The sequence below is a fragment of the Cryptotermes secundus genome, unplaced genomic scaffold, assembly GCF_002891405.2.
Source record: "Cryptotermes secundus unplaced genomic scaffold, Csec_1.0 scaffold5, whole genome shotgun sequence".
Lineage (NCBI taxonomy): Eukaryota > Metazoa > Arthropoda > Insecta > Blattodea > Kalotermitidae > Cryptotermes > Cryptotermes secundus.
The window spans coordinates 4,509,652-4,536,577 of record NW_019724742.1 but is presented as its reverse complement, the minus strand read 5'-3'; the positions used below and the strand labels follow the sequence as shown (position 1 = coordinate 4,536,577).

General features: G+C 44.5%; 1 protein-coding gene across 1 annotated transcript in view; it reads left to right on the top strand.

The window, feature by feature from the left end:
- LOC111862725 (homeobox protein goosecoid) overlaps positions 1–23,825 on the top strand; it is a 61,519-nt gene extending 37,694 nt beyond the window's left edge. The window contains exon 3 of the mRNA XM_023848354.2: positions 23,298–23,825. Within this exon, the coding sequence (XP_023704122.1) occupies positions 23,298–23,486 (189 nt within the window). The 3' untranslated portion in view covers positions 23,487–23,825. The remainder of the gene's footprint in view (positions 1–23,297) is intronic.
- The last annotated feature ends 3,101 nt before the right edge of the window (positions 23,826–26,926 follow it).

The window sequence follows — 26,926 nt, the reverse complement described above, 5'->3', positions numbered from 1 at the left end:
GTCACGTTTATATACCGTGACTTGTTGGGAGATCAGCAAGTTACAGAAGACATGTGAGTAAAGACAGCACAAGCCGGAACACATGCTGTTCCGTCCGCAACCAGGTATACTCTCTGCCTGGTACGCAACACACATTGTTACGATGGGCCGCGCCATAGCTCAAGCGGTTAGTCACTGGCTTCCCACCGCGGCGGCCCGGGTTCGATCCCGGGTCTGATCAAGTGGGATTTGTGGTGGACAAAGTGGGGTTGGGGCAGGTTTTCTCCGAGTACTTCGGTTTCCCCTGCCTATCTTCATTCCACCAATTGCTCCACAATCACCCTCACCTGCCATCTGGGGCTGGTACACAAGGCCAGAAGTGGTCGCAGTACAAGGGACTTAGTCCCACCCTACTAGCGATAAAAAAATATACTGTTACGATTTTAGTGACTATAGAAGGGGTTTGGATTGGCAATCGGATTTACTGAACACTTACAGATCGTAACTGCGAGTAAGGATTATGCGTTCACTGTTGTACACACTTCACACAAGGTCTTCTCAGTCCTCTACAGTCTTCACTAGCCGTTGCTTGGTAGCGGCTTCCAAAGGAGGACATCTCCCTTCCTCTGGGTTCCCGAACTGTCCCCGTGCCTCAGCTACCAGCTTCTCACAGCAACAGCTCACAACAACTGAACGGCAATAGTCCTCTAACTAACTCACTAACTCACTCACTCACCAACCAACTGGATGCAACAGAGAGTTAGAGAGTCATGTTACTACTAGCGGCTTATCGCCAATCAGTTCGTGTTGGCACCAAGCCCTTTGAGAGTCACGACCGGAGATTTTTTCTGCAACTTGACCCTTGCGGTCATACTCCTTATGTAGCCTCCTCTCTGACGAGAGGACGGGTGTCTCTTATGAATAGGCTTCTGTACTGTACTTATCCCACACATAGCATAGGTCTAAAAGTCAAAATCTGCGTTACTTTACAACTGGCGATTTAACGCCAATCAATTTATATTGGCGCCAAGCCCCTTGAGGCTCATGACCAGAGCCTAGGAAGTCAAGAGTTACATTGCGACTGACGGGCTGTCAGTCAATCAGTAAGTCTTGGTGCCGAGCTCCATCTAGGGCTCATGACCAGATATTTATCACTGTTTGACAGTTACGGTCTTGTTTTTTGTGGGGTGTTTCAGTAGCAAATTCGCGCAATGCACTTGTCATATTCGCCATGTCTGTCTGTCCAGTTGTTTCGGCAAGTCACAATCCAAAAGCAGCCGAAAAGATTTTCATGATTTTTTACATTAAGGACCTTTATTATTTTTTTCCCCATAGTTTCTAATTTTTGTCGAAATCGGGCGAAAATAATGGGAATTTCCCATGGAGAATTTTTGCACTTCATGTGCACATCTCGAGCGTAACTCGCTAACCATTTATTGAAGCAAAAATAACAGGAACACACATTATAGAGAAACATGAAACAAACATTCAATTTTCATTTTTATTTTAGTTCCAATGCACTGTTTTCTCATGTCTTACGGTCTTCGAGCTAATTAAACAAAAGTGAAGGAAAGCCTTGGCTTGCTACTGTTTACCCGCATTTACGAACTTACGCACTCTGTTTGTCTAATTGCGTTAGCCGCTTTGCTGATTACTGCACAGCTGTGGAAAATTAAAATCAAATTACAAACACGAAAGGTCAATTTTTAATTAAATATAGTCCCCCATACGTTTAATCTTCACTTAGACTTTTTCTAATCTGCAGCTACTGTGGCATGCGAAAATTAATTTTGAACCCTGAAGATGAAGGCACTCGATTCCTCCGAAACGTTGATTATAATGTCAAGAATTCGGAGGCTTCATTATCAGAAGAGCCGGTCGCGGTAGCCGAGCGGCCTAAAGCATGTATAGTCTTCGCCCGCTCGGAAGCCGGGATCGTGGTTTCGAAATCCACACAAAACATGGATGATTGGTATGTGTATCTGTGTCTTCACCAGTCGTTGCCTGTTAATTGACCCCAACAATATGATCTGTTTCTGTGTTCACGTACTTACCGGCTGGCAACCGTCCCACAGCTGTTGACTCTTAAATCAACTAAAACCCGCTCCACTCATAAACAGCGGCTGAAAGTCAGAGTCAAAGTCACATTACGACTGACGGTCGGTCAGTCGGTCAGTCAGGTTGATGTCGGACCCCATCTGGGGCCCATGACCAGATATTTGTTACTGTTTGACAGTTACGGTCTTGTTGTTGTGGGGCGCCCTCTCTGACAAGAGGACGGGTCTCTCTTTTGTATATGGTGCTGGCCCTTGGCAGTGTAGTCTTTCTCAGGTCCGAGTCTCGTGGGACTCACGACCATATTTTACTGTCTCAGATTTGAGACTTCCCTTTTCGTCGCCTCCTACGATTCGCAGGGTCACGGTGGAGGTATTCGAACCCGCCTCCACACGGGTTAATCCAAACAGCAGCTCCAAAATTGTTCAGCTTATAACATCTCGGCACGGACCGCGCAGAAAACATTATTACTGTTGTTTGCAGGCCGCTGCCTAGCAACGGCCACTGTACATTCTCATATCTCGCGGTCGCCGCTTAGCAACGCGTCTGCATGTGTATTGTAAGGAATGAATGAGTGTATAAGGGGTGGGCCTTCTCGGCCCTTGCACCGCGACCTAAATGCTCTATTGTGCTTATTGTAAGGAATAATATAAAGGACTTTTGGCTTGAATTGTTTAATGTATTGGCAGCAAATGAGCACTAATTCTCAAACCAAGGAAATAAAACAGACCAACAATTGTGAGGCTTAATATCCCGTAACCGCAGGCTATCCTAGCGAGTTCAGCTTCGGCTTCATAGACTTGGTTTTGTGTATCAAGTAACGAATTTTCGTTTAATATTCAACGCGAAAGTTTTCGCTTGCTATATAAACTTACGTACCCTTATCACCTTCACTCATTTCTCCCAAATTCCTTTTCCATCTCTTTTATTTGTCAGTCTTGCTGTCATTTCTACCCCTTTCCTTCCACTTTCTCCTTTACGCTGAATTTGTTTATGGCTCAAAGCATTGCATTAGGGGAGCGCAGCTGTAATAGGCGTCATATTTCAAAGATTTTTCTGGAGGTCGGCGTCCACATTTATACGACGTCTAGACGCTTATATTTCTTCATATTCCCTGCTCCCTACTTCAGATACCGACGCTGCTGGCGTCCCTTAGCTGTGCGCAAGGGCACAGAGACGCTTTAATGCGCGATTACAACCGCCGTTCTTACGGAGGGTAAATTTCGACATTTCCACATTTGAATTTCAACTTTTATGTCTCTGTACTGATCGGGGCTGAAAGAGGTTTTAGGATATTATGAATTCATTCAATATTCTTGGAAATATGCTCTTTGCTTGTAGAACGAAATTCCCGGAGGTCTAGTATAAATAAAAAGCAAAAGCAGTTAAGTTGGTTTAGCAAATCGAGCGGTCTCTGTTTTGATAGCCTGTACGTGCGCAGAGAGACAGACAGACAAACAGACAGACACGTTTTCACTTCTCGTATCTGTCTGAGAGAGACAGACGAAGTTTGCCAGGGTTTCACCGTCACATTTAGCCTGCTTTCCGAAAGCAAATATTTGTTTACAGATTTTGGGTTCATGCAAAATACTCTTTCTAGCCTCAAATTAAATTAATCTAAAAATATTTAGAAATGAAGTCCCCAAGTCACCGAAAACACATTGCTTCTATATTACAAAGCCCAAACGGATGGGTGCGTCAAAGGAAACGTTTTTCGCATGTATATAAAGCAGTGAAATTTTATTTTTTCAATTTATTTTTATAAAATGAATGAACATTGGACGTCATTTTTTTCGACACAAGTTTCGTTACGTCTTTGTTAGTCTACAAAGAAATAAGGGTCTGTGAGTCCGAAGTTTGCCGCTCCACCCCAAACAGTCACGCATGCGCTGTGAAGGGGCTGTGATATTTCCTCTGCCCAGTAGCGAGAATTCTGTTCCTAGAAAAAGCCAGATAACTAAGCGCGCTCCATCTGTCACAAGGATAACGGTATGCCGGACAAACTCCTGACTACACGCTCAGCCACCACGCTACTATTTGCCACGTCACAATCGCTTAACTCTTGCACCTCCGCCATTTTGTGCTGATGGATTTTAGATCCTTGTGTAAAAATGTCCTCACGCTGTCATCGGATCTTCCTGAAGCAACAGAATATCTCCTGGCTGAACGCCTGGGACCCCTCTCACAGCCCCAAAGTTCAGTGGGGCTCGCACTGTACACGCGCCTGGCGGAAGCACTCGTACTGAAGCTTCCTGCACACAACTATACGGTGTTGTGGCAAGGAACGTCTCCTTGACGAGCAATGACTCCTGTCGGGGGAGTGTCGAATCTGAGACACTAAAATGTGGTCACGAGTCCCGCGGGACTCTGACCTGAGAATGATTGCGCTGGCGAGAACCAACAGCCATTTTAAACGACAGACCCGTCCTCTCGTCAGAGAGGATGTTACATAAAGACTATACTCGCAAGTATAAAATTACTGGTCTCCTTTCTCAAGGGCCTGGCGTCAAGAAGAACTGATTGGCGGTCAACCGCCACCCGTAAATATCTCTGACTTTGAGAGGAGATTTGGGGGTCCCTTTTTAGATGGCATTCGAAGATGATTAAGAACAAATGGCGAAAAAGAGGAATTAGTCTGTGCAAAAACGACTTCATATGTGCTGTAGTTACAGTGGGACTGTTATAAATCCGTTGCCAAGGAATGACACGTGAAGGCAGGAGGATGGAAAAGTCTTGATGGGTTCTACTGTGGTCCCTGAAGTGCGGGAATCAGTGAAAGGATTACAACTAATTGTAGGTACACTTTGTAAGAGTCCGGTATTTCCATACACCAATGCATACCCCATCTACAGTCCATAATATATGAGACAATATTACACCCACAGTAAGAAGCAGAAGGAGATTCTTGGCTCGGGTCCGGTTAATTGATGCTGGCCTTCGCCAGCACAGTCATTCTTAGTTTCGGGCCCTGTCGTTTCCCATGACCACGTTTCTTATTCATTCCAAGATATGTGTTTTGAAATGGGGCCCCATTTTCGACAAGAGGAGGAGCTGATATTGTTGACGACTGCTGCCGGCTGCCACGAATTCTCTGGACCAAAAAGTTCTCGAAAAACGGCTCTGCGATATTCAGAATACTCTGTAATCAGTACGGACCGCAGAGAAAACTAAGACCTCAAACAGAAAGCGATATATCTTAACCACAGATGAGAGTTCGTTAAAAAAGGAACGCTGAATGCGGTAAATTGTACTGTGCTTATTTTAGATTTGGAGAGACGGAGTGGCGTGTGAGTGTGGCCTCTTTACGAGAGACGCCCATTCGTCTCTATTACAGAAAACCCTCGCTAATTCGGTTATAGTTAATCCGGATCGAAATATGGAAAATGAAAGAATTCTGTTCATATCTGAGTACATGTCATTTTGGAAGGCAGAGGAGTCACTTGTCTGTTCAGACAAAACTTGAGACAGTTTCTTCAGACCTGTATTATTACTAAAATCACGTACAACTTCTGAGTCCACAGTAATACTTTTGCTTGCTATTTTCATCAGCACTATTTACAACATCCAGTTTTCAATATATTTGTGTTCTAAGATATTTATCATTATCTTTTGCTTCATTAATCTGGATTACCGCATAACCTGGATAACCTCTCCCCCAAATTACTTCGAATTATCGAGGGTTTACCGTATTTTCTTTCTCGCTCCCACTTTGAGCTCTCGTGAGCCAGTGGCTACGTCTTCCAGCAATACTAATCAGGGCTTCGCATTTGCCTAGGACCTTCTAACTTAACATAACTTACCTTAGGGGCTCCTTGTTGCAGTGACTGTGATCACGCTCCTCGAACTCTGTAACATCTGCTATGAAATCAGTGGCTTTGCATGATTCCCCAAGTTACTGGTCTGTTCGTGTTCTAACTCGGCTGCATTTCTGCGTTGTACTCGACAGACCCGGGTTCGAATTTCGCCCCGGGGGCTTTTCATCTCTTCGGGAAAGCGTTCGCATATTACCTCAAATTAAGTCACCTGAATTACTTCCGAAGTCGGTCACGGTAGCCGAGCGGTCTAAGGCATGTACTGTCTTCGCTTGCTCGGAAGCCGGGATCGTGGGTTCGAATCCAACTCAGGGCATGGATGTTTAGTTTTCCTGTGTTTGTGTACAGGTAGAGGCCTTGCGACGAGCTGATCACCCGCCCAAGGAGTCTTACCGAATGTGTATGATCTAGAAAAACCGAAGTGAACGGAGAAGTTCATGGAGGTAAGCCTAGGCCCACTGGGGCTGTAGTGCCAAGGAATCACAAAATACTTCCCAATTCTTAAAACTCAGTAATCATGTGATCACTCGACAATGAACAAGCTGAGCATCGTCAAATGGGAAGCAAAGGTGCATCAACTAGACTACAGCGAGGAGCAAATGTTCCGAGACGAGGCTCGCACCGTGTCTTTGCCAGTCGTGACCCAGTGAGCCCCAGGTTGCAACAGTTCAAGCAAGAAACCCGTAACCGTAACCCGCAATCAATAAAAATATCTGAAGGGCAAAACTTCTACAGAACGAATTGCTTTTTTATTCCGTTGCCCCTTAGTTTTTCTTTTTCACTGTGTTTATTTACTTTAAACTGGAGTCGAATTTACTGCGGGGTCGTATCCCCGAAAAGCCCCGTCCGCCGTGTATGCAGATACGGAAGAAGAGAGCGGTGATAAAACAGTACGGAGGACGTAGGGGGAGAAGGCGACCCGGGAGTTTGAGCCCGCCCGCCCAACCCCTCGGGGCCCACGATCAATGCCAGTGTAATTAGCCCTGCGTTGAATTTTTGATCCACTTGCTAGAACAATGAAATGTTTTCAAACTAAACAATATTAGCCCTCCCTAATGTTGATACGATGTAATAGAATAATCTGCCCTCAGAGGGTGTACGGGTTGGCAGCTGAAAGGGGAAGCACCCTGCCACAAAGCAAACATTCAAATTATTTCAGAACAGTGATTGTATTTATTAATGGAGACCGCAAGATGGAGCAGTCGTGCTGTAACTGCGTTACTGCCGTGACCACGAGATAAACGTTTTTAAACCGGCTTTTCTAGAACTGAGCTTCTAGTGGGTGGGCCCTTGGACACAACCAGGGCTCAACCAGCTGTCGCATGCTCGTCCGGATGTAAAACACTTTGATATGACGCTTGAAAGTCGGAATAGCGGAAACAGAAGAGGTGACGATTGGCTTGGTAACCCCGTCTCCTTATCAACTGATACGCATACAAAATACAGAAAATATTGGAACCGTGTTTTCCATGTGGTTCGTGCTGAGGTTTGGCTTTCAGAATTCCTTACGTGTATGACTACATAACTGAATTATGCAGGACACAGGCAGAAGTAGCCTAAACCATGTGAATTCAAAGGCACGTGTTACTAGACAAGGAGAAGCCATGCACAGGAAGTATCAGAGGCTTAAACTCGGAGGCGATCAGCTGACTGACTGCAGTTCGGAGTAGTTGCATAAGTTGCCGCATAAACCTGCACTGACAGGAAGCCTCTGTGTACCGTGTATAAATGTTAAATAATTGTTCCTATGCTTAATTAAATAAGCACCACCTCGTGAAGAAGACTGGGGGAGTGAAGGTATAACTCCACCGCTCTTAAACACGGCACTGGATGGAGGTGAATGGTCAGCTTCACGCCCCCGCCGTTTTAACTCCATGGAAAGAACACACGGTACACATTAGGTGGGAGGCTGGGTGAGCCCCAGAGCCGGTCTGACCGAAATGAAGGAGAGAGAAATCTTTTGTCCCTGCCGGGATGGAACTCTGGCCTTCCAGCACATAGTCCGCGCCTGTAGTGACTGAGCTAACTTCATAGTTGGATGCCCTTACACGCTGTATGTAAGGGGAAAGCTTGATATTCTCTCGTCGTATTTGCTTTGATAGATAATATTAATAAGTAGTTACGAATAGGACCAGAAGGTGACACCAAATTTTTATATTCTGTCGCTATGTACTCGTATATCATGTTTTCGCAAAATATAGCTGAATTGATGTCAGTTATAAATATGACCAAAAGATTGCAACAATAAGCAGCGTTGGACGGTGTGCTTGAGCCGTCGGGACGACTGCAAACAGTGCCTACGGGCACACGCACGCCCACATCACATAATTTGTATATTTGGTGAAAATCATTTCATGAGAGAAAATGTTGCATATTTCATAGAAATTGATAGCTCAGGAGATTCTAGTTTTTCTTGTTTGGCAAAACAGGCCAATGCAGGCAAGGCCTTCCCTTCTTCGGGTTTCGGCGTCTTAATTTACAGACTTCTGCAGGGCTCCTTTGGTGCTGACCTACGCTAGTCAATACAAATACTGAACCAAGGTCTCAGACTGTTGGAACTGTAGAAGACATTACAACCCTCGGACAGCTCGGCCCTGTGATCGGCCCAACTCCTGCCATGGCCGACATGTGCCCCTCGAAGTTTCTACAGGCTTCTACAGGCTAGTGTACCTTGTTGTACAAAATTACGGCGTTCTTGAATTTAATTATTCTAACAGAATCCACAAAAATCTATCCATTCGGTCAAATTTATTAAGTATCATATAAGTACATGGGGACACAGACATACGGAAAGCATAGTATTGTCACGTGTATGTGTGTGACTATAGACGGGGTTTGGAATAATTGGATTTACTGACCGCTTACAGGTCGTAACTACAAATAACTATAACACTATCGCTATTTCCGCAGTTTACAAACCGATACAGCACACACTAAGTCTTTTCCAGCATGCAGTGTCTTCACAAAACGTTTCCTGATAACGGCTTCTAACAATGGCTGTTCCTCTGCTTCCGTGCTCAAGTCCTCTCTGAACGGCGACTCCCTTCCAACTGAACTTTCTTCAGAATCAGAGTTACTTTACGACACTTTTACACGGACCGAGTGCGAACACCGTTTCCATCAGTATCTATATTTTTGCGTCTGGATTCCTTGCCGCAGAGGCGTGTATATCGAGTCGTTACTTAGAAACGGCTCTGGTATATTTGCTTATCTCTCTGTCGCTACATAGGAACGGCTCTACACGGTACAATATCATAAGCTTTCTACCTTTAGAAAGGAAATGAGGCTAAAATGTGGCCAGCATATTAAATAATTGGAACATTCCGACCGCGCTCGATTGATATCTTCATATGCAGTTCTGTACAGTTGGAGAGGGGAGTTCCCCTTTCTAAAAACATGCTACAATATATATATATCCAAGGTTTGGTTGATGGAAAAATCTGTGTATAACGGGCCTGAGGGAGTCTCCGAGTATGTTTGATTTATACCCCGTTGCAGCAGAAATGGCAGCGTTGAAGTTTCAGTTTGGATGGAAACAGGGCTTGCTGCATTATAATAATATAAAGCTTGCTCGCGGGAAATTGAGTTGCCCACTTGGAGCCGTAATCACTTATGTCTATATATCATAGAAGTCTTCAGGGGGTTGGTCGGTCTCCTGCCGAGGCAGCAGAAGGAAGGATTGCGGGAGTTTCAGCAGATTTTCCAGCTTCGCTCGGAAGAAAGGCTTTCCGTAACGTACAAACATATGAATTTGTAAGCACTGGAGGGGCGTATTACTTTCATCCATACGAACAAACAGTACAATTCTGAGATAAGGAGGAGAAATAAAGTTACTGTCTTCGGAATGTGACGCCGTGTACTTTAGTAGATATTTACCAACGTTTCGAAATTATTCGCTGCCTACTTCTTCAAGATCAAAGAGTAAGACGAACAACCAACTATCAAGAAACATGCAACAAGTAAACTCTGTGTGGTTTTCTTCTCAGCCTTGAAGATGAAGGAAGTATGTTCCTCCGAAACGTTGGTAAACTTCTAACAAACTACACGGTGTCACATCCCAGCTCTTAACACAGTACTGGTTCTAAGCCAAGGAGACTCGTTGAAAATTACTGTCTTCCTGGTTGTAGCGGGGTGTGGTCTGCTAGATACTGTCACGTGTTAGCCACTAGACAAGGACTTCAGATGGGTAACTTGAGTTACTGGACGCTTATAACTACTCATCTGCACACTCTACAAACCATCACTAAAAGCACTAAGCAGTTGCCTGGTAGCGGCATTTAATAATGCAAGACAAGACTGTGGACTGGTAACCGCCAACTCTGATTTCCGACCTATGATTATCGAATGAGCTCCTGGCTGCTAAATTGCTGATGGCCCTCGGCAGCACAGTGATTCCTGGTTCCGAGTCCCACGGGCCTCATGGAATTACAGCTTTCAGACCAAATGACTATCGGCTCGGCTGGTGTCCTAGTTATATATCGTACTGCACGGAAGACACCACTTGCAAGCATTCCTGTATTGTTGGATGAGGTGTTAATCGGTCTGTTGCCTAGCAGTGGCCCTGGTCTTGTTGAAGCTGAAGTGCGTTTCGGTTGCAGTTCAAACGTGTACACCGGCCGTTGTATTGCAATGGACAACTTTTCTCGTTGAACTAGTGTGATTTTCTGCCTTCATGTCAAAATATTTATCAAAGCGCCGGAGGACTTTGCTGCCTCCATCTTCATGGTAGAGAATAATCTGTTCGGGAAAGAACAAAAATTGTGGCTAAGAGCAAACCAGGGGGGGGGGTCGTTTGAATTCAATGGCATCCAGTAACATGAGACCAAGCCGTTTAAATTTCTAGACCGAGATACAAAATTTTAATCGGGAAACCATAAGGGAAGAGGACACTTGGAAGACGTAAACGTAGAATGAGGATAAAATTAGAATATACCTCGAAGGGACAAGTTTGGACGGTGTGCAGTGGGTGTGTCAGGCTGAGCGTAGGGTTCAGTGGCGGTCTCGTGTGAACACGGAAATGAACTTCCTGGTTCTACGAAATCCTTGTAAATTCTTGGTTAGCTGAATGACTATCAGCTTCTCAAGATGTACTCTTCTCCACGGAGTTAGGCAGACCTTCCTACTTGACACTTCTCTGATATAACATCAGGGAAGTTACACGCTTACATTTTTGACATTTTTATATCAGCATTTTTACAAAGCAGCTGTCCGATTTTTGTGGATGTCCCAGGAACTCAGTATCCTCAGCAGTTGGTTCGACATGCTAGTTCAACTGTGGATTCCGATCATCTCAAGATTGGAAGAAACTGAAGGAGTTTCTTGATGGGGCGAGATATTTTAACCCATGCATATTCATGCTTATTAACACTTCACAGCGCCCCTGTTCCGCCTGTTTGGCTACTCCATTCTGCAAACTTGTCCATATGGATCCATTCAGCTGCATAACATGAGCTTTATAACAGCAATTCTCATGCAGATGGCCTGACACATCACCGCCCTCGGCGGCTCGGCAGAGGAAACTGAGAAGACGACGAGACGTCCTGAGGATAAGAGCGATCTAACTCACATTAATAATGGCATTATATTGGGTGTGATCAGAAACATTTATGGTTACTTTTAGAAGAATCCGTGGATGATTCATTTTCATTCTCATGAACAGTACATACGAAACAAACAGACACTGTCACACAGCAGAAAAATGTAATCTCATTGTCTGTCGTTATGATGAGCCACATATTCCCGATCTCGGTACTAGTTGGAGGTGGGTGGTCAGCTTCACGCCCCTGCCGCTTTACCCCCGGTTGGGTGGTCCCCACAGCCGGTCTGGACCATGTGGAGACCAGAAAATTCTTAACCCTACAGGGACTCGAACCCCGACCACTCAGTCGTCCACCCCTTAGCCAGTAGCTATACCGACTGAGCTATCCGGCTCCTAATGTGGTCATCAACAGGTGTTTAAATTATCGGGCAAGGAAACTGCGGTATTCTGTTGTTTATACTGTAACACACACTCGCAATTCCCCACGACGCGCATGTGCGTTTGGGTTGGTGAGTTGCGTTCTCTCCTGCTGTGTTGTGCTGCTTGTACTTTACGCCACTGTTGCCGTGAGGAGAAGGCCGAGGGGTAGCTGTTTAGCCTGTCTTAGTCAGAAGGCTTGAGAGCAAGGCGCAGAGTCTGCTATACAAAAGGAGAGGACAAATTGGCTTTTCAAGCCCCGACACACGGCTCAGCTTGCTCACAAGGGCCCATCCTGATTATCGCAGCGAGTCGCTGATTTACTTGATGTACAAATAGAAACGGTGTCACAAACAGAAGCTCTTAACGGGCGATGTTATCATGATAGCGCACTCAAATGCCACACCAAGAAATCTGATGAAGCCAGACAAAGGCCAGAGGCTGCACTGGGGTGGGAATATTCAGATCGAACACACGCGATTGCGAAGTGCTGAGGAGGGCCCTTGCCCGAACGAACATGGAGTGACTGACTAACTAACTAACTAACTGAATGACTTACCAGCTCAACAACTATGTGCGAGGGAAAGTCAGTAAATAGATCACAAATAGAAGCAAAACAGCTATAATGGACGTAATAGGTTTTCTGTGTGTAGCAGCACTGTCCAGCTTTATGACAGTCTACGTAGCAGACACACAGGAGCATTTTCATAGGCTGGTTTCAGTAGTCAAAATGGCGATAACAGTGATATCCCACGATAATTACTACTGTAAATCTTATCACCTTTCTTGTTAATTGGTACAACAATAGACTCCTTCCAATGATCAGGAAATTATTCCTTAACAATGGCAATAGAAAATCATAGAGACTGTGTTTGGTAAGTAAACGTTACCCGTTCTACGTAACTGTGTCCTCTTAGTGATTTGTTTCTAGTGCAGTGCCTCATTTAACTATCTGAAGACTGAATTGTATATAAATATTCCGTTCGTACCTCACAGAAAACATACTGCATCTCCACTACAAAGACCAACCGATTGATGCTGTTTAGGGAAATAATCGCTGTTTATTATGAGCATCACGCGGAGCCCATAAATTCAGAGCTAAAGCAAGTGGTACATATATTGTAACCATTGGGGCTTCAAAGAGTTAAAAGTGTGAAAGTGTTGTTAAGTAAAAAGACTTGCCTCGCATCATGAGCCATTCCCTTTTCTTCAGCATTAAAATAGCTTACGAAACCGCATGGGATATTTAATTTTAGAACTACAACCCCGTCTATAGTCACTCATACACGTGACAATATTAACGTTGTTTAGCCAAACATCACTGCTCCTTTGAACTTCATTAATTTTTAACAAATAATAAAAAAGAGACGCACAAATCTGCTTTTGCAGAGATCAGTGCATTTGCAGATTACTGCTGACTGCGTGCAAAAGGCGCATATATACGCAGGCCTACACATTTGCTAAAATTGCATTTCACTTTAACTGTCGCTTACTTTACCAGGACGGAACGTAATGAGCACTTAGGGCAACAGGAGGCACTGAGTATCAGCAACTGTAATAATAAGGTGTACCCCTACGCCTAAGCACCTGGAAGAATATGCAATTTCATTTAGGCCCACATGCAATTTGTTTAACGACGCTGGTCTCAGGTACGATTAACATCGAAGGCTGGTCAGCTGAAGAGTGAGTTAGAAATGACGTGAAAGGAAGTGATCATGGCCGAACTTGAGCTGTTATTTCGGTGTTTGTCTGGAAGGTTTGGGTAAAAATTTCCTTCGGGATAGCCAGTCGAGATTTGACTCCGGGACCTCCCCAGTATGAAGCAGGAGTGCCAACCTCTCTACCGCGATATTCGGCGATAGCTGTCCCTACAAACCTGACAGGAGGGCGGTGTGTCCTGACATGACGCTGCCAGTAGCCAGCCGGTTTACCGGCTGAACTCTCCAGCATCACGTGGCAACAACAGAACTTCACAAGTCTGTAACAACACGGGACTAGAGGTTCACGAAGCGGTGACAATGAAGATTACTACATTTAGGTCTGTAACGCCGTGTAGTCCGGTAGAAATTGACAGATATTTCAGAGGAATCTACTGCCTCCATCTTCAGGGTGAGAGCATAAGCAAAGCAACCAGCAAGATGCGAGCGGCCAGCAGTTCGGTATTAATTCCTTTCCTTCCTCTCATTATGAAGATGGCAGCATTAAATTCTTTCGAAACGTTGAACAGCGCCCAACGGACTACAGTACGTCACATTGCACAAGACATTCCTAGACAAAACCCAGGTTCACGATGGTTGTTAAATTTAATGTTTTTCTTATAACACGAGCCCAACCTTCGTAATGCAAACAAGCGTGGGGACGTAACAGAACTAACTCTGTAACGGACATGCAGGCAGTTTCGTGGCAAATTCAAAATATTGTCACGTGACAGAGTGTCTAGAGACAAGGTTTGGATTGGTAATTGGGTTTATTGAACACTTACACTAGTAATAACAATTTACTACGACAGTCTGAGTTGCACACTCCAAGGATATATGTAACTACAGTAAACATGAAGTCTCCTTAGTCCTCAGTAGCCGTTACTTTGTAGCGGCTTTCAACGGCAAACGTTTACCTTCTTCTGGATTCCTGGACTCTCTTCGGTCTCAGCTACCAGCTTCTCATTTCTCACAGGAGCAACTCTCAGCTAACTCTCAGAGTTACTTTGCGACCGGTGGGTTACCGCCAATCAGTTTGCCTTGGTGACAAAGCCGCAGAGTAGCTGCTTCTTCAGGACAATTCATTTGTTTGTTTATATATGTATATATGTGCTGTAGCACATCAGACTGTTTTGCATACAAACAGACGATGTAAAGTGAAACTGTCCCTCTGCTCCGCTGAACATCTTAACATGAAGACGTGCCTCGAAGCATTTTGTCTCGTCTGTGGACGGATATGAACTGTCAGCTTCTGGGTCCGGTCACCTCTTGCCTGGACGCGGTAACACAAACAGAGATCTCTTGTTCCGACCAGGAATGAAGCCATGAATCTCCCATCATTCAACGCTTATCAGAGTCACTACACTGTCTGAGCTACATCTGTCCACGCAATATGGCTGATTAGTGAATAATGAGCTGAAGAAATGCGAAAGAACACGGTCGTGACTTCAGACGGGTCACGAGTACTGTCCATGTAGCGTGTAGAGCCGTTTCTAGGCAACGGGTCTCTAAACACGTTCTCGCGGCAACGGATAATGTTGAAAAAATAGAGATACTGTTGGAAACGGTGCCTTCTATTAGGTCTGCGCAAAAGGGTTATAAGGAGAACAACTGAAGCAAGAATAGTTCAGTTGGAAAGGAGCCGCCATTCAGGAAGGATTTGAACACGTAAGCAGAGGAATGACAATTGTTAGAAGCCGTTACCAGGCAACTACTAGTGAAGACACTGAGGGCTGGAAAAGAATTAGCGTGATCGGCAAAGTGTGGAGAACAGCGATTGTGCTATAATTAAGTGTGGTTACGAGTTGTGTGCCAATATGTCAATAAATTAAATATCTAATCCCAAACCCCGTCGAGAGTCACGCACATGCAACATACACATGACAACTGTCTGGAAGGACTAGGGAAAATAACACAAAACCTCAGTCAGAATAAACACTCTCCGGTCGAGATGTAAACCCGAATCCTCCTGAATACGGTGCCAATCCCTGGACGGTGCACTTGTGTGGTGTAGAGTCTTTTACTCCTCAGTGCAGACGCGAATTCCTGATGAGACGTATCCTGGTGTGCAGAAGGACGATAAGTCATTGCGGCATGTCTGCTGTAAGCCAGAACTGTGGAGTCAGCAGAGACAGCCATTGTTAGGGAACGGCCCTGCAGACACGCTAGGTAGTGGTTCAACAGCGTGATGACTGCAACAGACATGCACGAAACAACAGAAGAGATATTGGAAGCGGTGTTTTCTGTGCGGTCCGTGCCGAAGCTATATAACGAGGTCCAGAGACGGCAGTGAGAATAGTAAGAGGTTGGTGTGAGATGGCCGCCAGCCTGCGAGGACTTGAGCTTGGAAGCAGAGGAACGTCCACGGTTGGCAGCTGCTACCAAACAGCGCGATGAAGACCACTACTAAAAACACTAGTCTGTGTGTGCTAGTGATGTGTAAAATGTAGTCAGGAGTTGTGCGTTAAGTGTCCAATAAATCAGATTACCAATCAAAGCACCATCCTCGCGCAATCACGCGACAGTATACATTGGCCGGTCGTAAGAGCTTTAAATGAAGTGAAAACCCAGTAAGTCGATAGAATAACGTTCCTAGAAACAAGCAAACAATTAAAAATCCTGCCCTAACCTCACAGTTGCAGTGACTGCTGTGCTGTATAGACCCGCTGCTGGGCAGAGACCTCGAAACGGATAACGAATGCAGCCTTTGAAATGCAATAGGCAGGTAGACAAACGGTCGTTTCTGAGCATAGTCTCGGTAAAACACGTTCCCACAGAAACGGTATCCGGACTATGGCCAGGAAAATGCGCCGAACAAAAACTGAATAATTGTGGGGGGGCGGGGTTTTCTGTTGGGTCCGCCCAGAGGTTATATAGCGAGGACCCCAGGATCGCTGAGTGAGTTAAGTTGCGGGATATTTGCCGGACAGTAACGACGTGAGAGCGGGAAGCTGAAGAATCCATTTCTTTTGAACGGCTATGAAAACACAGCAGGCTGGAAAAAGGTTTAGCGGGTGCTGTGCTGATTTGTGATTTGTGGAACATCCGGCGTGCTGACCTTAATGCCCATTGCATGTTGCAAATAGAGCACAGTCAATTTGTAACGGAGATGGAAGAATCTACATCATGCGAACTCGAAGACACTTTACACATTAACTAACTCCATGGAGCTGAGTTCTTCTTGAGAAGCCGCTAGTTGTGCAGCTACTCAAAAACTTCGCAATATTTTATGGAACCCGAAGGTTCATTTCCGTGTTCGCAACAGCCATAAACTGGTCTGTATCCTGGGCCAGAACAATCCAATCCATACCACGTCATCACTTTAAGATCCATATTAATATTATCCATCCACCTACGTCTTGGTCGTCCTATTGGTCTCTTTTCTTCTGGATTTCCCACCGAAATTCTATATGCGTTACTCTTCTCCATAATTCGTGCTACATTCCCTGCCCATCTGATCCTCCTTGACTTGATCATTCTAATTATACTTTGCGAAGAGTTCAAGTTATGAAGCTCCTCATTAAGCAGTTTTCTCCAACCTCCCGTCACTTCATCTCTCTTCGGTCCAAATATTCTCCTTAGCACCCTGTACTCAAACACCCTCAGTCTATGTTCCTCCCTTAATGTTAGAGACCAAGTTTCATACCCATACAGAACCACAGGCAAAATTATAGTCTTGTATATTCTAATTTTTATGTTTCTTGACATCAGACGATAAGATAAACAGTTCCGCATTTTGCATGCAGAATGTAATATTTAGTTTCAATGGATGCACACTTTAATCAATTCAACTTACAATGTCTGCAGATTTCTTGCATTCTAAGACAACTGGTTGACTCCAGGGTTCAGATGCACTGCAACGGAACGGAGGATGCTACAATAATAAGCATCCATTACTGTGAGATAGGATCCGTGGAGGGTTTGGGGTGTTGAGGCATTTACAGAGGGGCCTGCAGGCATGTTGTGATCCGTGATTTGTTAATGACTTTGGTGAGAAGGTTACACACTCCGAAGGGAGGCAACTGAAATGCGTTAAACTGTACACCCGCTGTGTGAGCGCGTCAAGGAGATAATTTCCCGATCTTCAATGCTTTATCCCTTTGAAGAATGAAATCCATCTAAACATTTCTTACAAAAACTGATTTGCTGTGTCACAAGATAACAAATAGCGTGACAGGACAAACGTTCAGGAAATAATCGCTGCTAATTATTAAAATCACACGAAATGCGAGCCTTCAAGTGGAATTCCGTGACAATCGGTAAGCTGGTTAAGAAGCCGGCAGACCCACACACAGCGTGGTGATCTCATGAACTTATCTGAGAGAAATACAAATGCAGACACCAGCTATACAAAGCGATGTTATTATCGTCTATTCATTGGAATCACAGTTTTCAGTAAACGCGCTTAGAGAACACATGTGATGGCACCGGTGTTCTGAAACTAGTCTGTTACGACCCATTTCTAACTGACCGCTGTCAATTCAGTAAGAGAAACACATTATTTTCTTACCATTGTACTATTTGTCAAGCGCTCTCTTTGAAGGTTAGGCCCGGAAGTCATTTTGTCGGTTGCCTGTAGGTTATTCATGGTCGTCAGCCATTCAATTCATTTATTTCCCCCGCTGAAACAAGCCACTGCTTCTGGGCGCGTTCATAATTGTACCGGCTTCTTCGCTTCAATCGATATAGCGGTCACGCTGCGTCTATGTCTGAGCTTAGAGCAGTAGCGGGAGGCAGTGAACGCGAGTAGAATTTAGCGCGCTTCTAAATAGGATTTAAAACATTAGTTGTATTCGGAAAAATGCAAGACTGGCAAATATAATGTATTAAAATACTTTAATCTTAGATTAAATTTAATTGTCTCCAAGTAATTTAATTGATCTATATCCTCTGTATTGTCTATTTAGGGCGTGCCATAACCGGCTTCGTGCCATGACGTCCCGAGTTCCGTACCAGGTCATGTAATCTGCAAATAGTGCCCGGAAAATTGACGTTAGGGCACGCTTCCTTCGATACATTTTATTTTGCAGTAACTTTATTGCAATGTATTTCGGAATGAAACAAAATACGTTGTCCAGTTGTACAGCCGGAACCCTGAAATGTGTGTCTCTGCAGTCTTCAACATTATCATGTGCTCTGTTTCAATGAAACGTTTATTAGTATTGTGACGTGTATGAGTGACTACAGATGGGGTTTGGATTGGTGAATACATTTACTGAGCGCTTACACGTCCAACTACAAACAGCTGCAACGTTATCGCTGACTTCCACACTTCAGAAATCACTACACCATAAGTTCTTTCAGTTTGCTTTTACCAGTCGTTTCCTGGAAGCGAATCTTAACAATAAAGGTTCTCCAGCCTCTGTCCGGCGAATATTCCGCGAATGAACTGAACTGAGTCAAAGTAAATGTCAAAGTCAAAATTACTTTACGAGTGGCGGCTTGCGGCCAATCAGTTCATCTTGACGTCAAGCCCCTTGAGACACACGACCAGAGATTTCTTCTGTTGAGCCCTTGCGGTAATAGTCCCTATGTAACATCCTCTCTGACGAGAAGATGGGCTTGTCTCTTATGAATATGCTTGGCCTTTCGTCAAGTGTACGTACCGCACATACAGCGTGTTATTGGAAATACTGCACTGCATACAAGCCCTCTGTCAGTACAGGCTTTGCAGAGCAGATCATGCCTATCTTACGTATCTTATGCTACAACGGTAGCCTAGTCACTTGAACGGTCGTAAGCTTTACCGCTACCAAGTTCAAGCCTATTATATTTTCAATGTCTGGCTTCGCGAACATGTTCATTCCCATGATTTTGTATGATTTCTGCTCGTTACCTGCACAATTTTGTTATATAATAGTATCCACATGGAAGGTTGAAAGCCGTGGGCATCTCGCGGACTGGTGTGCACCTTGGAAAATTTCCAGTTGGTGCACAGAACCTTGTTTTGTAGGCGCTGCAATTTCAAGAGGCCGGTGTCTGCCGCTAATTCATAGGCGGGGCAAGCATAAGTCATTACTGATCTGATCAGTGCCTTGTGGAGGGTTAGTTTAATGCTGGCGCTTAAAAGCTCACTTTTGAACAGGGAACAGATTCTAATAAATGTTCTGAAGGATTTGGCTTCAATTCTTCCTGAGTCTGAGTCTTATCTTACGACCGACGGTCAGTCGGCCAGTCTGTCTTGGAATAAAGCACCCATTTGGGGCTTACGACCAGATTTCTGTTAATGTCAGACAGCTGCGGGCTTGTTGATGTGGGGCGCAGTCTTTAACGGGAGGACGGGTCTGTCGTTTATAATTCCTGCTGTCCCTCGCCAGCGCAGTCATTCTCGGGTCCGAGTTCCGTGGGATTCGCGACCATATTTTACTGTCTCAGATTCGAGACTCTCCATTTCGTCACCTCCAACGACTCGCATGGTCACGGTGGAGGTATTCGACCCCACCTCCACACGGGATTCAATCATTTCTATACCTTGGGTTCTCGCTATATAGCCTCGAGGCGGATGCAACAGAAAACACCGACTCAATCAATTTTTCTATTGTTATTATGTGCGGTTGCCGCGCGATAGCCCGATAGCTTTGATGTGTTTACCGACCGTTACCAAGCAACTCATGTTTCATCTCGCGATTGTTGCATAGCAACAGTACTACACATTTCAGTGCGAAGGATTCCCAACTCTGTGATAAGCTTCAAAATCCCGTGATAACGGCATCTCAGTTTCCTATCTCCGAGGCGCTTCAGTAAGAAGTGAATTATGCTCAAGCAGTGCATGGCTGTGATTGCAGCAAGGGCTCACGTGTTATTTACGAGAGTTATATGAAATATCGAACAAACTTAGGACTGCAGTATGGTGATGTAGGAGTCTCCACACTCTGAACACCCTCTAAATGTCTTCTTCAAAATCTAGAAGCTAGAGAAGGCGGATAATGTGTGCGCGTCTGCTAACACACTAGGTTCAAACCCCTGCAGAAAACTTAGCCGGAAACAGTGACACTCTTGCTGCACGTAGCGAGGGTGAGTAAACAAGTAACAAGACATAACGTTACGCGGGTTAACGATTAACGAACACAAATGCAAAATCGGTAAGTGCAACACAAGGAAAGTAGTTACAATAGGCACCTAAGAACAGACTCATGAAGGCCCAATATTATTAAATAGTACGACCACTTCAAAACAAAGAGCCGAAGTGTTTACTGGTCTTGAATAAGAAGAGGAAACTGACGTACACTGATGTTATTTAAATACTGATATCTGTGTGTCTCTCTATGTATGGCTCTACAGCCCTTTGTGGGACCCCTGCCGCCTTTTCAGTTTCTTGACCTTTTTACATTGTCGGGAATGTTCTTTGGACTGGGGATCAGCCCATCGCAAGGCCGCTACCTGCGCACAGGACAGGGCAAACAGAATAAACGCACACAGACATCCATGGCTGAAGTTGGATTCGAACCCGAGATCCCAGTGTTTGAGCGGGAGAAGACGTTTCGTGCGTGAGACCGCGCGGCTAGCTAATGATACAGTAAGATAAGCGTTTCTGTGGGTAGCCTGCTCGCTGCTAAGGAACAAGAGTACATTTAGGTAGAGCTTGCAGAAAAGCAACGCACAAGCAAAATACAAGAAAGAAATGAACTTGAGTTACAACAAATAAAATCGTCCTAGGGCACTCCAATTGGGCCGATCAGGTGTGTAAGCTCACCCTTGCCTTGTATCAGAGAAGGAATCATTCCCTCGACATGAAATAAACCGAACTCACGTATGTACGTACTTACATACACCCGGCAGCAGTTCGGCAATCGGTTCTCCCCCCTGACTTGGCTGACACACGTGAAGCAATACAACCGAAACGTCGCGGCACTGAGCTTCCGTCTGTCCACGCCATCAGAGACCGTGATGGTAGCCAAGCATTACTGCCTCTGCAGAAGTTTAGGGCTCCAGGGGTGGGGGCAACAGGCTCAACGCATCTCAAGTCAGGTCACGTCATCACAAAGGACCCCCCACCCCTGGAACCCTAAACTTCTGCAGAGGCAGTAATGCATCCCCCTCAAAGGGCGTAGGAGCTAGGCTGGCTGAGTTAAGTAAGTCGGACAGTCAAACGTCCCACTAAGGTCGTAAGTCAGATGCCCTTAGACTAAAATCTCTCCGCACATGCCAGGGTCACGTGGTAGTGCACTTGGTTCAGGAACTATGCTACAAACCGGAAGGTCGCGGGTTCAATTCCCGGTGAGGTGGATTTTCTCAATTGACCTAATCCTTCCAGCCGTTCTATGGCCCTGGGTTCGTCAACTCAGCCCCTAACAGAAATGAGTATCAGGAATCTTCCTGGGGGTAAGGGGGCCCATACACGTACGAGTCTGGCTCGAGAGTACGACTCGGCTTGGGTTCCAATTAGCCAGACTCGTCTGTGTGTGGGTCGCCACGCTCATACGTATGTGGTGAAATTAATCCGAGTCCGGCTCCTCGCCGAGCCGGGCTCGGAAGCAAGACTCGTATGTGTATGGGCCACCTAAAGGGCAGTCGGCCGGCGCGTCAGGCTGACAACCTTACCGCCATCTGTGAGCAGATTGTCTAGAAGATGTGGGAGCCTCGACGTCTCACACCCTTATGGGCCTCCACGGCCTGTTACAGAGATACCTTTGCCATTTTACCGCTCCGTGTGTGTCTCCAGCTAGTCACAGTGACGTTTCGCAACAAAACAGTGCGATCGTTTGCGATTTGTAATGCCGTTAGTCGCCTCTGCTGTACCAGCATATAAACATGGACACACGGCGTGAAGCTACAGTGACCCGGCAGCGGTGAATCCCCTGTCAGTTCTTTCCGAGAAGCCTGACATACAGCGTCGGTGCTGAAATATGTTCTTTGGTTTCGGTGATGCGGAATTGTTCCCCGATTCTCTTTGACCTGTGTTCCGTGGAATTGCTGCAGAATTACCGCTGGTCCGACCTAATTATTTCCGCATACAAAACTGCAGCAGGAGCAGCGGTGATAATGTTTTGTTTTATTTTCAAACTAATTAAAACTGAAACGAGAATTGCACCTACCAATATCCCTCCGCCGATATATAATTGCAGCCTGATTGAGTGGCTGTGACAGAGGCTGGTTGATTTCATAAATAAATTCATGTTAATAAAAAATGGATAGTACTGGTCTGGTTGAATGGGATGGGTGCAGAAGGGCTCATTGGGGGGGGGCGCTGAATGTTGTGTTATTCTTTCCCCGGTCACTCATTAAAGTTGTTAATTAAAATTGCATGAGCATGAAGCCCGCTGTTTCATGTCGTCAAATGGGCCTACATTTGATGCACCGGTGACAACCACTCGCCAACATCCGGCCATTTTGCCTGCTTTCAAAATCTGTATGCACCGAATATTATAATCATTTCATTGCCATAGCCCTGTTATTTTCTGACACCCATTTCTGAGTCGACCTGAGGCCATATGCGGGTGCAAGAATTTGGTTCAATTGAAAAATCTAATGACCTCATTGGGAATCTAGCCCACGACCTTCTGGCTTGTAGCATAGTGTCTCAACCGACTGCGCCACCGGGAATCTTCCCTACCCGAGCTTAAGGCTGGCAACCTCACCGCCATCTGTGAGCCGACTGTCTAGAAAATGTGGGAGCCTCGACGTCTCATTACCGTATGGGCCTCCACGGCCTGTTATAGATTTTCGGTAACTTAGGTTATATCCTACAGCGCCCTCTAGCAAAATGATTAATGGATGATGAATTGAATATGATGTAACAGGAAGTGGTAGAGGCCTATTTCAAGATACTAACGTGTTAATTGTTGCTATGTCTCGCAGGTCTGGTTCAAGAACCGGAGGGCAAAATGGCGGAAACAGAAAAGAGAGGAGCAAGAGCGGATCCGGAAGTTGCAAGAGGAACACGCAAGCAGGAAACCGGCGGAAGGCTGCAGTATGGACCCGGATGTTACGTCACATCTGCGCCGACTGAGCGAAGCAGACGAGTCATCTGATCTGGAAGTTGCGTAATGCTATTGCAGTTCGCTTTGGAGCAGCGTCAGTTCACAGACTGAGCTCAAACCGTTCGTCTGGCATTCAATTTCCTCTGTTTAAGATTCCCAAACAAACTTTATCCTGGATTTAACAATAAATACTTAAAGAAATCAGTGAAAATTTTCCGTACGTTTAGTGTCGACTTTGTAAATTGTTTCGACTTTTTTCTTTTGCGACATAGAATCATCCTAAATACACAGGGACGGACAGACGACTTTTGGCCCTCACAAGTAATACAACGAGTTAAATACAACGTGTCTTGTTATCAAGGTTAAGTATGCAGTAGTTTCAGAATAGTTAGTTCTTATTATACAGTGGAGCCCATGTGAAACTAAATTATTTAAAATCTGTATCATGGAGCCTCGCAAAACACTTTATATGTATCCCATAATAATGTTACCACATGTGCTCCAGTTTTCCCACTCTGTTTACAGCAGGTTAATAGCGGAAACTAAAATAGTTAAGAACAGCACAGAAAGTTCTTCACTCTGTTCTTATGCATGCTTTTCTGCTATGAACGCAGTTCATTGGTTGTATTGCTTCTGCTCTACACCGTGTCAATGTGAACAGCGTTGCCAACGTTTCGGAGGTACATGCCGCCTCTGTATTCAGGAATGAAGTGAGAAAGATGATCGAGTCTTCGTATGTCAACAGAGTGAAAGGGGCAGGGTGGAAACTGTTGTGCAGTCAAGTCCGGTTTCTCGTGACTTATAGACGGATTCTGGATTCGTTCATTGGATTTGACATTTTATGCACAGTACTCAGAACTACACACTCTACAGGTCACCGCTGCACACGCACTAGGATTCCCAGCTGTCACTAGTCGTATCCTGGCAAGGGATTTATAACAAACTATCACTTCAGATCACATACCTAATTCCTTTCTTGTCATCATTCTGCAACTGCCAACTCAGTTCAGTTCATCTGCACCTCAGCTTATATCCTGGCAGACTGGCGTCTCGAAACTCGAATAATTCTTTTCAACTGACCTGTTCTTTATAACCACTTTGCACAGACCACGCAGAAAACTCAACCTCTCTATTTTTGAGAAGGGGTATTTACGACGATGTTGCATAGCGACGGGAAGTAAATCGATCGTTGCTTGTGCATTCGTTGTTGTCGCGGAAATATGTTTTTGCCGAGTCGTTGCCTAGAAATGGACGTCTATTCTGACTTCCCTGTTTCGGTTTTCGGGCATCATGTCACATTATATTGTTTTACAACTACATAAGTTCTTTATATACAAGAATTACGTTCAATAGTTTGTGAGAAAATAATCAATTCTGCAGCAATTCAACCCCCAGATCTTAGCACAAACGACGCAAATACATTTAAAAAAATCTTTATAAATTTCTTAAGATGCTTTATTTATTGGTATGATATTTTATATTAGCCATAAAATTATGTATGTGTTCCATAGTTAGCTCTGACAATTCATCATAGACGGTTTTCTTACGAATGACCCGCGGAATATTGTTAAAATTGTCAAATTAAAGACCAAATTTCGTAGCACGAAATAAAATAGGGTTTATGTCACGAAATTTGGTAGGTTCGCTCTCTAATGAAACTACTGCACATTGTAATTATAAAGTTTATCTTGATTGAATAACCGAATGTTAAAAAAAACTTCTTTATGTGCAAACTTAATACATTCTAGCATGCATTCTTTTAAGAGAAATACAAGAGTGTATTAAAAATCACTGAAGGTTTTGTTATTAAAGAAGTACGTTCATTTCTTCCGTTAGAGAAATAAGCAGTTGCGGAGCTAGGGCAAGGTAAATATTTCAGTGCTCTCTGGTCCAGATGGTGGCTGGAGCACAGACCACATTCGAACAACTCATGAAAACATCCGTCACTGCACATCTTCAGCATTAGCAGAAACAGGCATTTGTTACATGCAAATAAAACCGTAACTGTTACAGCAACTGCTAATCGAAGTTTTTCCATGGTTGTACAATCTGTAGAATGGATCAGTTGATATTTGTTCTCGGCTCAACAGTTGATAGTTCCAACCTCTAAAACTGCAGCTACTGAAGCTTGTAAAATGTAGTGAAGTCATTATGCCTAGACACTGTACACTCTATTTATAACTGAAATTGAAATGACTATACCGAGGTTACGGGAAGGAATCCCATGAGTAGTGGGGATGGCGCCCCTCGAGGCTAACACCTCTCTGCCTATTGTCGTATTCCCCTCCAGCCTCTCCTGTCCTCTGTCAGTCAGCCCACAGCGTTTCCCGCTAGAGAAGGTATACGCATCAATGACTAGAGGTTGGAGGGGAACATAAGGAAGCGCCATGGAGGGGGAAGTATAACAGGTGTAGTGTGATGTGGAGGGGGTCGGTCAATGGGACAGCTTTCCGTGGTCTCAGTATAGTTTAAATATCCTGAAGTTTATTTTACAATTTCTGAAAAGCTGGAGTAACTGAAGTTAGAACAAGTGATCTTTTGTAGACGGTTGCAGCTTGTTGTGTTTATTACTGTATTAGTACTTGTACAGATAATGGAAAGTCATTAGTCTTATCTGAAGTGTGCTGAGGGTGTAACTACTGGACGTTATGAACAATTGTGTACGATGCGACATTCTTGAAACGCTGGACCTGAACTGACAGCGGATTGTGTAATTATAGAGAAGTTATGAAGGTTGCATATACGTGAATAAACCGTGTTTATAGCCCTACATGCTGATGAAGAGGCAAATTCGTCACAGTCGCTTAATGCTTGAAATATTACTGCAGAAAGGAAATAACTCTTAAGCGAAAATTTAATAATGGACCCTTTAGAGCACAGTGGTTACTTTAAGTACCACCAGGTTTAATAACAAGAAAAATTTAGCATTTTGTCCATTGAGTGTAATCATATTTTACGTAAGTTTCTGTGATTATTTCTTAATAAGCATTAAGAATTTTGCCTTTGTTATGGAGACGCAGAAACTGAACGTTTAGAAAAATACGTTTAGAAAACTTGTTAACGTTACTCCTTCCGAACTGAATTATCTCTCAGTTCTCCCATGATTTTCCCTAGTGATTTATTTTCCTTCTATTGTTCTCTAACCTCCCTCTCAGACAACTGTCAAATATTACCTAGCGTGTATTAATAGATTTTTCTCTGAAAAAAAAAGGCCTTGTGAGCACTGCTTAGTCCCTGAGAAGGACCCATGGAGGCCATTTGCTGATTTAGGGACCACGAACAAAAGTGATACAGTCTCTTGGAAGACGATGCGGTGTTTTGTGACAAATTCTATGTCCGGCTCTACCGATAACAACAGAAAGTCTCTGTATCAACGTCTGTCTGTCCAACTGTTCTACTCCCATTTACTTCCAAGCAATTATGACATTAGGAAGAGGATGGAAATGTTTCTATGAGCATACAATTACTGGAGAAGGAAAGAGACCACTAGGAAGACAAAGACATAGG